Genomic DNA, 13358 nt, shown 5'->3' with positions numbered 1-13358 from the left:
TTTGGGTTGAAGCCAAATTGTAACTAGGGGCGCAAAAACTTTTATTGGCCCTTAGTTCTGCAGCCAAAAAAACATCTTTGAGAAAGAGATCCATCTGGGCTCTCCTGTGTTTTATTTATATAAAGAGAAGCGTAACTACATTTTCCGGGTGCACTGGGTGTAAGCCATGATTAAGAAGGAAAAGCGAGTGGGCTCTTTTTTTTTTTTGGAGTTTGGGAGAATTTTGTTGAGACCTTGCCTCTCTCTCTGCAGTTAAAGATCCAGAATAGCCTTTATTTGACCAGTTGGTATAGGATCAGGGTACTAGATGGTGAGCCCCCGATTTATCTTATAAACTATATGGTAATACCATGCACCTCTGTAGTAGTAGCTAACAGGTGTCATATTTTGTTCAACTGTTTTTTTTTTTATTGTTGATCTTTCATTACGTATATGTTTATATAAGTCACAATAAATGTATCGATTTAATACTGTCCCTTATTTTAAACTCATCAAACTGATGATCAGAGTTCATCTTTTATTGTCAGTGTCTTGTGCTGTATATCATGTACAACATGTCTATTGTTTGCTACGTCATGCCTCAATAAAAACAACTGAAAAAAGTAGCAAAAATATGTTTTTTTTCAGGAAAGAAGATTTTCCAAAGATTTTCCGGAGATCTGTTGATGGCCCAGCTGCTATCGACTGCGAGCTTAGTAAATGGAGCGAGTGGAGTGATTGTGACCCATGTACTAAAGAGAAGGTAATGATAAACTTGCACTCTGTAACATTTCAGTATACACATATACAGTATATTCCTGTTTTATTGTACAGTACTACATGGCATTTTATCTAGTCTTGCAAGAACTTAGAAGTATGATAGATAGATAGATAGATATGATTAGGTATAATACAGACAGACAGACATCTCCAAAAGTATACTGGTAGGTTAATTGGCTCCAAAACATAAAATGAAACCTAGTGTGTATGTGTGTGTGCATGTGATAGGGAATATAGAGTGTAAGCTCCGCTGGGGCAGGGACTGATGTGAATGGCCAACTATTCTCTGTCCTACCTATATATCTGTCTGTTATTACCCAGTTTTGTTCTATTAATGTTTACAATTGTAAAGCGCAACGGAATATGCTGCGCTATATAAGAAACTTAATAAATAAATAAATAATAATGCGCTACGGAATATGTGTGCGCTATATAAATAACTGGAAATAAATAGATAGATAGACAGAGAGATGCATGTGATTAGGTATGAGATATAGATAGATAGAATAATTGATAGTTAGATGTGATTATGTGTGAGCGACAGATAGTTAAATGGATAGATATGAGATAGATAGATAGATATGGATATGATTAAGCCTATAAGAACTTAGAAGTATTCAGAGCTACAATATACTGTAAGTAGATAGATAGATAGATAGATATGGATATGATTAAGCCTGTAAGAACTTAGAAGTATTCAGAGCTACAATATACTGTAAGTAGATAGATAGATAAATAGATTGATAGATATGATTAGGTATGAGCACTAGATATATAGATAGACAGGTAGATGGATAGATCAATATGACTAGGTATGAACTATTGATAGATAGATAGATAGAATGAATTAGGTATAAGATAAATGGACATGATTAGATAGATAGATAGATAGATAGATAGATATCCAAAAATATACTGGTAGATTAATTGGCTCCAAAACATAAAATTAACCCTAGTGTGTATGTGTGTGAGCATGTGATAGGGAACATAGATTGTAGGGCAGGGATTGATGTGAATGGCAAACAATTATCTGTAAAGTGCTACGGAATATGTGTGCGCTATACAGGGGCGGATTGGGTTGAAAAACCAGCCCGGGAAACTTACGGAAGCAGCCCTAATGGGGGCGTGGCCTGTTGAGGGGTTGGGGTCTATCGAGGGGGGCGGGATCCCTTCTCATTGGACCTGATTCTGAGTTGGACAAAAAAAATGTTTTTAAGACGCTTTTCACTTTACTTTTAACATAGAACCCAGTGTAGATCTTGCGTGTGTGCATTAAAATTTAGTGTGGATTCGGCTATTACTCTCTTCCCAAAATACACATAATAACAAAGAAACATCCACACAAAAATTTACATTTAAAAACATAATCATATATACGTACACACACACACAATCTAAAGGTAATGGTCAGCGTTGCCTGGCTTTCATTTTATTTTTTAAGCTATTGCTGTCCATGATGCTGCCTGAATGTATTTATTTTTGCTACTCTCTCCTTCTCTCTCTTCTGCCCCCTGCTTCTCCTCCCCTTTTCCCCCTTTTCCCCCTTTTTATTCCATTTCTCACTTCCGGCTCCATCTTTTCCTCATATCTCTTTTCTCCCTCCGCACTTTCTCTCTCGCTCTGATATTCTCCTTCCCATTTTTCTCATCCCACTACTTTTTCTCTCTCTTCCCTCCTGTCTTCCACTTTTCCCCCTCTCGCTCTCCTGCCCTCTATGTCTGTGTCTGTTTCCTTTCTGACATTCTTTCCTGCTCATTTTTTGTAATGGAGAACATTGATGGTGTTTGTGTGTTATTAAGTGTGAGTGCCAGGATGAGTGTGTGACGGTAACATTGTGGGTGTTTGTGTGGTACATAGCTTGAGTGATTGTGTGACTGGCAGGACTACTGTAATTGATGAGTGTAGGGACATTGAGGGTCAGTGTGAGTGATACAAAGGTGAATGTGACAGTGAGCATGAGTGGCAGGAATATTGAGATTGAGTGACAGGCACACAGTGTGACTTTCAGGGAGGGTGAGAGTAGGGACACCGAGGGGGGAGTTACAGGGAGGGTGAGGCCAGGGACACCGAGGTGGAGTTACAGGGAGGGTGAGGGCAGGGACACCGAGGGGGAGTTACAGGGAGGGTTAGGGTAGGGACACCGAGGGGGAGTTACAGGGAGGGTGAGAGCAGGGACACAGAGGGGGAGTTACAGGGAGGGTGAGGGTAGGGACACTGAGGGGGGAGTTACAGGGAGGGTGAGAGCAGGGACACAGAGGGGGAGTTACTGGGAGGGTGAGGGTAGGGACACTGAGGGGGGAGTTACAGGGAAGGTGAGGCCAGGGACACCGAGGTGGAGTTACAGGGAGGGTTAGGGTAGGGACACCGAGGTGGCGTTACAGGGAGGGTGAGGGCAGGGACACCGAGGTGGAGTTACAGGGAGGGTTAGGGCAGGGACACCGAGGGGGAGTTACAGGGAGGGTGAGGGCAGGGACACTGAGGGGGAGTTACAGGGAGGGTGAGGGCAGGGACACCGAGGTGGCATTACAGGGATGGTTAGGGTAGGGACACCGAGGGGGAGTTACAGGGAGGGTGAGGGCAGGGACACCGAGGTGGCGTTACAGGGATGGTTAGGGTAGGGACACCGAGGTGGCGTTACAGGGAGGGTGAGGGCAGGGACACCGAGGGGGAGTTACAGGGAGGGTTAGGGTAGGGACACCGAGGTGGCGTTACAGGGAGGGTTAGGGCAGGGACACCGAGGTGGCGTTACAGGGAGGGTTAGGGCAGGGACACCCAGGTGGCGTTACAGGGAGGGTTAGGGCAGGGACACCCAGGTGGCGTTACAGGGAGGGTTAGGCGAGGGACACCGAGGTGGCGTTACAGGGAGGGTTAGGGTAGGGACACCGAGGGGGAGTTACAAGGAGGGTGAGAGCAGGGACACCGAGGGGGAGTTACAGGGAGGGTTAAGGTAGGGACACCGAGGGGGAGTTACAGGGAGGGTGAGAGCAGGGACATCGAGGGGGCTCCTTTATATAGAGATAGAGCATCTAGGTGGGCATGTGGGCAGGTACCATTATTGTGGAGTGGAGTACTGGCTAGATATGTGTGTGTGTGTGTGTGTGTGTGTGTGTGTGTGTGTGTGTGTGTGTGTGTGTGTGTGTGTGTGTCTATATATATATATATATATATATATATATATACACACATACATACATACACACACAGTATATAACATTTCCACAGCAGACTACATACAAATTCATAAAAAATTAGTTTTCATGAAATTCATAAGCAAAAAATAGCATATATAACACTTGTCTTTTCAGAGCCTCTCTAGCTGGTATGGCACTGCAAATCCCAGCACATTCAGTTGACAAAGTGTGCTGGGACTTGTAGTCTCATCACAGCTGGACAGGCAGTCAGTGAATCTAGTTGCACATACAGTAGGACACCTGGGCCTCTTACCTAGAGCTCCAGGTCCTGCTGTGACAGTAGTGCGCCGGCTGCAGGATCCAAGATATATGATGACTGTCAGACTGCGCTGGAGTACCGCTGGGCAGGGGAGCTGAGGAGGAGGATTAGGAACCGCCCCGTCCTCTGCTAAATCCGGCATCATGACCAGCTCCTGAGTCCTGACCGGTGTTGCCCACTGCCCGCACAGCTGAAGGGTGGTCTTGTGCAAAAATGGACCAGCCCTTCTAACTCTGCCCCGGCCCCCCACAGTGTCCTGGCTGGAGCACAAGCGCTCCGGACGCTGACTCCGCTGCACTGTTTCTGGCTAACGACACTATAAAGTGCCTGCTAGCCGGAGCAGATGACAGCTTCCTGTTGGCGTTCCATAGCGGAACGCTAATACAGGAAGCGCCGCGGCCGGCAGCCCGGCACATAGAAATTGGCATGCGCCCGCCAGCCGATGACAGCCGGCCCGGCAGAGGGGTTCATGGGACCGGCCCAGCGGGAACTGTCCCGCTGTCCCGGCGGCCCAATCCGCCCCTGGCGCTATATAAATAACTGGTAATAAATAAATAGATAGTTAGAAAGATAGACGAGAGATAGATGTGATTAGGTATGAAATATAGATAGATAAATAAATAGATAAATAGATAGTCAGATAGATGTGATTAGGTATGAGCGATAGATAAATAGATAGATAGGTAGAATTAGGTATAAGATAGATATGGATATGATTAGGCCTGTAAGAACTTAGAAGTATTCAGAGCTACAAGATAGATAGATAGATAGATAGATAGATGTAATTAGGTATGATAGATAGATAAATAGATATGATTAGGTATGAGAGAGATAGATAGATAGATAGATATGATTAGGTGTGAGCGATAGATAGATAGATAGATAGATAGATAGATAAATAGATATGATTAGGTATGAGAGATAGATAGATGGATAGATAGATAAATAGACGGATAGATATATATGATTAGGTATGAGATATAGATAGATACATAAACACAATCTCAGAAATGATATGGTCCTCCATGTCTCTTGCTGATATGGACACTGGCCTCATCAGCCCCATCTGGGCTCTGGGCCTAATTCAGACCCGCTCGCAAGCACTGAGCACTCGCAAGCTGGTCAATGTTGGCCCAGTGCACATGTGCACGACGGAGGCGGCTCCATCGTGCGCATGCGCGAGACCCGGATAGCGACGGACAAGCTGTCGATGGTGAGTGACAGCACGCCCCCTTTGATGGGATTGTTGGGGGCGTGGCTGGCCAGACGGAGATGTTCCCATGGGAACACCTACCGCCTGAGGCCGGCCCCACTGACATCACAAGTGGGTGTCAGTGGGAGTGCTTTCGGCTCTAATGGAGCCAAAAGCACTCCAGGGCTTGCGGCAACGAGACCCTATCACAAGGGTCTCGTTGCAAGCCCGATGGTCGCGATGGTCTTGACCATCGCGACCATCTTCCTGGCCGCTCGCTATAGCTGTGGGTGGTCACCCACAGCTATACGAGCGGCCAGGAGGCCGCTCTAAAAATTCAGAAGGACGGCCCTGATTCAGAGCGAGCGCTCTCTCAGAGCGTCCGGCTCTGAATCAGGGCCTCTGTACACAAGACAGCCCTTAGGTGTGGTCACCTTTTCTTTTTCTTCTCTGTGTGAACGGATCCTTCCAGTCCCACACAGAATTCATGGCTTACTATCGCCACCTAGCTTGATACTGCCACAAAAGTTAAAGAAATAAACATATAAGTATATATGGGATGTAATTAATAGACCTACATGCGGCATCCCGGCTGAAGAAATTCCAGCACCGGAATGCCACTACCCAGCTACTGTAGAAGACTGGAGCTGGAATACCGACAGTTGGTGACATCCCGATGCTGGAATCCCGACAGCCAGGATGTCGAACATAAGTATAGCGGGGCTGGTTAGGACTTAGCTACGGGGGGAGAGGGTTAGGTTTAGGCATCATGGGGGGATTAGGGTTAGGCTAGGGGAAGTTAGATTTAGGTACCCCAGGGGTTGGTTTGGGTTAGGCACCACTGGGGGGGGGGGGTTAGGTTTAGGCAATAACGAAGAGGGTTAGGATGTGGAGGGGGGAGAGTTAGTGTTAGGATGTAGAAACAGTGGGTTAGGGAGAGAAGGGGGGATGGTTACTATACTTACCTGGCCCTTGTCGGGATCCTGAGCATCGGGGTGCCATTGTCGGTATATTGACAGCAGGCATCCCGACTGCCGGGATTTCATACCCATTCCGTTAGACCTATTAGCCTTAACATTAAAATCACTGACAGGTGAAGTGAAGAACATTGCTTTTCCCGTTACAATGCCACCCGTGAAGGTTTGGAATATATTAGGCAGCAACATTCAGTTCTAGAAGTTGATGTGTTGGAATCAGGAAAGATGGGCAAGCGTAAGGATCTGAGTGACTTTCAAAGGAGCCAAATTGTGATAGCAAGATGACTGGGGGGCATATTCATTAAACATTAAAATTCTCTGGAGATAATTAGCTTTAGAACTCTCATGGAGTTCTAGCTAATTATAGGTGGAATTCATCATTCCACCTCTCCATAAGTATCTATTCCGAAAAGCTGTCATTTTTGCGATGACAGCTTTTCGGGAAATAGATACTTTTCCCTCTCTACACTACCTTACCGCATCTGGAAACAGTGCTGCGCATGCGCTGTTACATCTGTAAAACCAGCGCATGTGCAGCACTGCCTACAGATGCGTTAAGTTTCGTACCCCCCCGATCCTCCCCCACCGCCCTCCGCTCACCTCCCCCCCCCCAACTTACCTGTCCGCGCACCAGCCTCCGGCTCCGTCCTGCTGGTCTGTCATGTGGTTTCCCTGCAGACCACATGACAGATTAGAAAAAAAAAAAATGTTTTCTTTTTCTAAACTTTCTTGTGCTCTGCTGGGGAGCACACATGACAGACCAGCCTCCGGAGCCTGAGGACGGAGCAGAGCGCCGGAGGGACTCGTCGCGGGAGCTGCACACGCTGATACAGGTAAGTGGATTCTGCTATTCGCCACCTCACAGTGGCGAATAGTAACTGCATCAAATTCCGAAAATTGATAATTTTCGGAATTTGATGAATACCACAATTTCCACATCCCCATACTAATGTATGGGGAGTGTGGAAATTAACGCAGGGGAACTTGGCAAGGAGATATCTGTGATATCTCCTGTGCTAAGTGGCTACATGAATACCAAAATAACGTTATTTAAGGAAAATGTCCTTAAAAACGTTATTTTAGTGTTGATGAATAGGCCCCTGGGTCAGATCATCTCCAAAACATCAAATCCTGTGAGGTGTTTCCAGTATACTGTGGATAGTACCTACCATAAGTGGTCTAAGGAAGGACAACCAGTGAACTGATGACAGGGTCATTGGCACCCTAGACTCAATGATGTGCGTGGGGGGTGAAGGATAACCTGTCTGATCCTATCCAACAGAAAAGCTATTGTTGCACAAATTGCTGATACAGTTAATGCTGACTATGATAGAAAGGTGTCAGACCACACACAGTGCATCACAGCTTGCTGCGCATGGAGCTGCGTAGCTGTAGTCCGGTCAGAGGGCCTGATTCAAAGATAGACAGCAGGGCCGGACTGGCCTTCTGGCAAATGCCAGAAGGGCCAATGGCCTGATGGGCCAATCCGATTGAAACACTGGGCGAGCAGCGCCACCTCCCGGTGCACTGCTTGGCCAGGATACTGAACGCGAGGGTGTGCAGTGAGGCCACATCCCATGCAGCTGTACCACACCCCCATGTCCCAAGGCCACGTCCCATCTGTCGAGGCCACGCCCCCTTTTTCGCGAGTGCATGCATCAGTGACTCATTCCAGGGAGCCCCAGTCCGTCCCTGATGGACAGTATTGCACAGCCAACAAAGTATCTATGCAATACCGCCAAACTCAAATGCAGCAGGAGCTGTCTGTATGAAATAGACACCCTCCGTGCTGCATCTCTGATCCCAGTGTAGCATCCGTAGACTCATCAGTCGCAATGGTTGCTCCTTTGGCCAGGTTGTGTAAGCTGAGACCTACTCAGCCTGGCCAGTTCCTGGCAGCAGTGCAAGTCTGATTCAGACCCTGACCTCTTCACTCCCGGAAATTGGGGGCAAAATTACCCTATTTCCAGGAAAGATGGCCAGGAACGCCCCCGAGCACTTTAGACTGTCAATCAGGCTGCAGCTTAGAGACAATGGCCCTCATTCAGAGCCGTACGCTCTGAGCAGAGCGCACGCTCTGAGTGAGGGCCGTCCTCCATAACTATGGAGCATCCTCCTGGACGCTCGTATAGCTGTGGGTCACCACCCACAGCCTATACGAGCGTGCAGTTTGATGGCCGCGATGGTCTTGACCATCGCGACCATCGAAACTGCGAGCCGGAGCCTGCGGTTGAGGTTTTCAACCGCAAGGCCCGGAGTGATTTTGGCTCTATCAGAGCCAAAATCACTCCCACTGACATCACTAGTGATATCAGTGGGCCGGCTTTTGACGGTAGGCGTTCCCTTTGGAACGCCCCCGTCAGGAAGGCACGCCCCCGGCACGCCCACCAAAGGGGGCGTGCTGTCAATCAACATCGACAGCACGCCCCCTTTGATCAGACACAACGAGCGAAGGACTTTCCTTCGCCCGTCGCGTCTGGCGCATGCGCACGACGGAGCTCCCTCCGTCGTGCGCATGCTCAGTGCAGAACATCGACCCACTTGCGAGCGGACAGCCGCTCGCGAGTGGATCTGAATCAGGCCCAATGTGAGCGGACTTGCAGATCGAGGGCTGCACATTCACAATGCACGTCCTGCGCATGTCCAATCCCCCCACCATCGGAGATATATACGCAAACCATCGGCTTAGCGTACATCTCTGAATCAGGCTTACTTACAGATGTTTGCCCATACACCTAGCCTCCATACGGCACAACTGAGCCGCTCTAAGTGTAACGCACTGTTTTTCTCTTTAAATTTTGTGTCTTATTCCCATTGCAGATGCAACAAAACACTACTCCCAGTGCACTAGAGATGCCGGGATATAACGTTACTGGGACATAACATTAGTTTTAAAAACTTACAGTTAAGTCCCTGATGAAGCACAAGGGAATTTGGCATGAGAAAAAGCTTCAGCTGCTGCATTACAGCACTTTATATATAGGGCCTGATTCAACTTCAGACGGAATAGCTAAGCTGCTCGCAAGCAGCATAGCTATTCCACCTGTGCTGATATGGTAATGCAGCAGGAGGCATCACACCCCCTGCTGCATTACGTATCCGAACTGCGTTGTCCAACCCAGCATTGGATACTCTGAGGACCATCGGCCAGCTAAGGTGACCCATGGGATCACGCAGCCGGCCATCGCAGCTACGAGGAAGAAGCCAGGAAATGTATGTCAGCCCACGGAGATCCTGGCCTCTTCCCCCCCCCCCCCAACGGCGCTGACACGCCTCCGTTTCGGGTAACGAAGGCTGTCGCTGCCCCCGTCCCCGCCCACGAACAGCAGCAGACTGTCAATCACTGACAGATTGCTGCCAGTTTACGTGCGGGCTCGCAGACCCGTTCTGCACATGCGCAGAACGGGTCTGGTGTCTGCGCAGATTCCCGATCATCAGTGCACGCTAGATTCAAGTCAATCAAGTCTTATCCGCACTTGGAAGTACCTATGTTGCACATCAAATTGATCATTGATCAGTGCAGTCTAGCAAAGTAACCATTCTTTAATTTTCTCGGGAACCACAGAGTTTAGAGAAAAAATTCAAGATCCTTCTAAAGGTTATTTTTGCAGCCCCATTAATGTTCCCCATGTGATTAATTCATTTTTTAAATATTGTGGATAAAAATATATGCTTTCTTGATATATTAGACCTGATTCAGAAAAATGACGGGCGTTCCTCTGGGGTGTGTCAGTGCACAGCCACAGGGCTGGTGCAAGTGTGATTGGTGCGACCTGATGGTGACGTATAAGGACGCACCAATCGATATTGCAGCGCGCAGGGGCGCTAAAAGTGGATGTCTCAGTCCTTGCACATTCAGCTGCACGGATATACAGACAGGAAGGAGTTTGTAGCGGCATTTGCATAAACCTGCAGATGGGTGACGCTGCTGTGTTTGCTTTTGCGTGCAATTCAGAATCAGCTATATATATATATATATATATATATATATATATATTAGGGGTGTGCACCGGCCACTTTTCGTGTTTTGGTTTTGGATCTGGATCTTTCTTCGTGTTTTGGATCTGGATTGGTTTTGCCAAAACCACCCTTCCGTGTTTTGGGTTCTGGGTTTTGTGTTTTGGATCTGTATTTTTTTTTTAAAAAAGCATAAAAACAGCTAAAATCACAGAATTTGTAGGTTTTTCTGCTCCTATGCTATTATTAACCTCAATAACCTTAATTTCCACTCATTTCCAGTCTATTCTGAACACCTCACACCTCACAATAGTGTTTTTATGTCCAAAACGTTGCACCGAGGTAGCTGGATGACTATGCTAAGCGACACGAGTGGGCGGCACAAACACGTGACCCATCTAGGCGTGAAACTGCAGTGGCAGACAGGATGGCAGTTTGAAAAACTAGGCCCCAAACTGTACATAATGCAAAGAAAAAAAAGAGGTGCAAGATGGAATTGTCCTTGGGCCCTCCCACCCACCCTTATGTTGTATAAACAGGACATGCACACTTTAACAAACCAATCATTTCAGCGCCAGGGTCTGCCACACAACTGTGGCTGAAATGATTGGTTCGTTTGGGCCCCCACAAAACAAGCTGGCAATTAATGTGTCCCTGCACAAACTGGCTCTATGGAGGCAAGATGTCATCCTCATCCTCCTCATCCACCGATTCCTCACCCTCTTCAGTGTGTACATCCTCATCCTCACAAAGTATTAACTCGTCCCCACTTGAATCCACCACCACAGGTCCCTCTGTACCTTCTGGAGGCTGGTCTCCCTGGAAGAGCTGATAATTCATTTTGATGAACATCATCTTCTCCACATTCTGTGGAAGCAACCTCCTATGCCTTTCGCTGACAAGGTTCCCGGCTGCACTAAACACTCTTTCGGAGTACACACTGGAGGGGGGGCAACTCAGGTAAAATAGAGCCAGTTTGTACAGGGGCCTCCAAATTGCCTCTTTTTCCTGCCAGTACAGGTATGGACTGTCTGCCATGCCTACTTGGATGCTGTCACCGATGTAATCCTCCACCATTCTGTCAATGGTGACAGTATCATATGCAGTGACAGTAGACATGTCAGAAATTGTTGCCAGGTCCTTCAGTCCGGACCAGATGTCCAAACTTGGTCCTGCCTGCCCTGCATCACCGCCAGCGGGTTGCTTAGGATACCTAAGTTTTTTCCTGGCAGCCCCAGTTGCAGGAGAAAATGAAGAAGGAGCCGTTGACGTGTCACGTTCCGCTTCAGCTGACAGTGTGTTCACCAGCAGGTCTTTGCACCTCTGCAGGCTTGTGTCGGCCGGAAAGAGAGACACCACATAGGCTTTAAACCTAGGATCGAGCACGGTGGCCAAAACGTAGTGGTCTGATTTCAACAGATTGACCACCCTGGAATCCTGGCAAAGCGAATGAAGGGCTTCATCCACAAGTCCCACATGCCGAGCGGAATCGCTCCGTCTTAGCTCCTCCTTCACTTTCTCCAGCTGCTTCTGCAAAAGCCTGATGAGGGGAATGACCTGACTCAAGCTGGCAGTGTCTGAACTGACTTCACGTGTGGCAAGTTCGAAGGGCTGGAGAACCTTGCACAACACGGAAATCATTCTCCACTGCGCTTGAGTCAGGTGCATACCCCCTCCTTTGCCTATGTCATAGGTGGATGTATAGGCTTGTATGGCCTTTTGCTGCTCCTCCATCCTCTGAAGCATATAGAGGGTTGAGTTCCACCGCGTCACAACCTCTTGCTTCAGGTGATGGCGGGGCAGGTTCAAGAGTGTTTGCTGGCGCTCCAGTCTTCGGCACGCAGTCGCTGAATGGCGAAAGTGGCCAGAAATTTTTCGGGCCACCCAAAGCGTCTCCTGCACGCCCCTGTCGCTTTTCAGAAAATTCTGCACCACCAAGTTTATTGTGTGAGCAAAACATGGGACGTGCTGGAATTTGCCCAGATGTAATGCCCGCACAATATTGGTGGCGTTGTCAGATATCACAAATCCCCAGGAGAGTCTAAGTGGGGTAAGCCACTGGGCGATGATTTCCCTCAGTTTCTCTAAGAGGTTGTCGGCGGTGTGCCTCTTACTGAAACCGGTGATACACAGCGTAGCCTGCCTTGTAACGAGCTGGCATTTCTGAGATGCTGCTACTGGTGACGCTGCTGCTGTTGCTGCGTAAGGTGATACATCTACCCAGTGGGCTGTCACAGTCATATAGTCCTTAGTCTGCCCTGTTCCACTTGTCCACATGTCCGTGGTTAAGTGGACATTGTGTACAACGGCATTTTTCAGGACACTGAGGACACTTTTTCTGACGTTTCTGTACAGTCTCGGTATCGCCTGCCTAGTGAAGTGGAATCTAGACGGGATTTGGAACCGGGGACACACTACCTCCATCAATTGTCTAAATCCCACTGCACTAATGGCGGATACCGGACGCACGTCTAACACCAACATAGCAGTCAAGGCCTCAGTTATACGTTTTGCTTCAGGATGACTGCTGTCGTACTTCATCCTCCTCGCTAAGGACTGTTGGAGGGTCAATTGTTTAGTAAAAGTAGTGGTGTTCCTACTTCCTCTCTGGGATGATGAACGACTCCCAGCAGCAGCAACAGCAGCAGCGGCAGCAGTAGGCGTAGCAATGCAGGATCCTCCAGAGGAATCCCGGATAGGAGAGTCAGTCATGCCAGTGACATGGCCTGCAGGACTACTTCCGATCCTGACTAAGGAGGAAATTGACGAGGAGGGAGTTGACGGTGTGGTTTGCAGGCGCTTGGATACAACAGGACAACGGGATTTAGGTGTCCCTGGACTGCTTACGGTCTTAGCCAAAGTTTCTGAACTTGACAGTAACTTTTTATGAACGCGCTGCAGGTGCCGTATAAGGGAGGATGTTCCTAGGTGGTTGACGTCCCTACCCCTACTTATTTCACCTTTACATATGGTACATATGGCAAGACAGTTGTTGTCCGGATTTGGATAGAAATATTGCCAGA

The 13358-nt window shown here is 48.1% G+C and overlaps 1 protein-coding gene across 1 annotated transcript in view; it reads left to right on the top strand.

The window, feature by feature from the left end:
• Positions 1–13358, top strand: part of LOC148478879 (complement component C9-like) — a 55412-nt gene that overhangs the window by 6773 nt on the left and 35281 nt on the right. Inside the window, exon 2 of the mRNA XM_088455248.1 lies at positions 628–742. Within this exon, the coding sequence (XP_088311374.1) occupies positions 628–742 (115 nt within the window). The remainder of the gene's footprint in view (positions 1–627; positions 743–13358) is intronic.

The sequence above is a fragment of the Taudactylus pleione genome, unplaced genomic scaffold (assembly GCF_031769625.1).
Source record: "Taudactylus pleione unplaced genomic scaffold, aTauple2 ptg000647l, whole genome shotgun sequence".
Lineage (NCBI taxonomy): Eukaryota > Metazoa > Chordata > Amphibia > Anura > Myobatrachidae > Taudactylus > Taudactylus pleione.
This window is presented reverse-complemented; position numbering and strand designations above follow the sequence as displayed.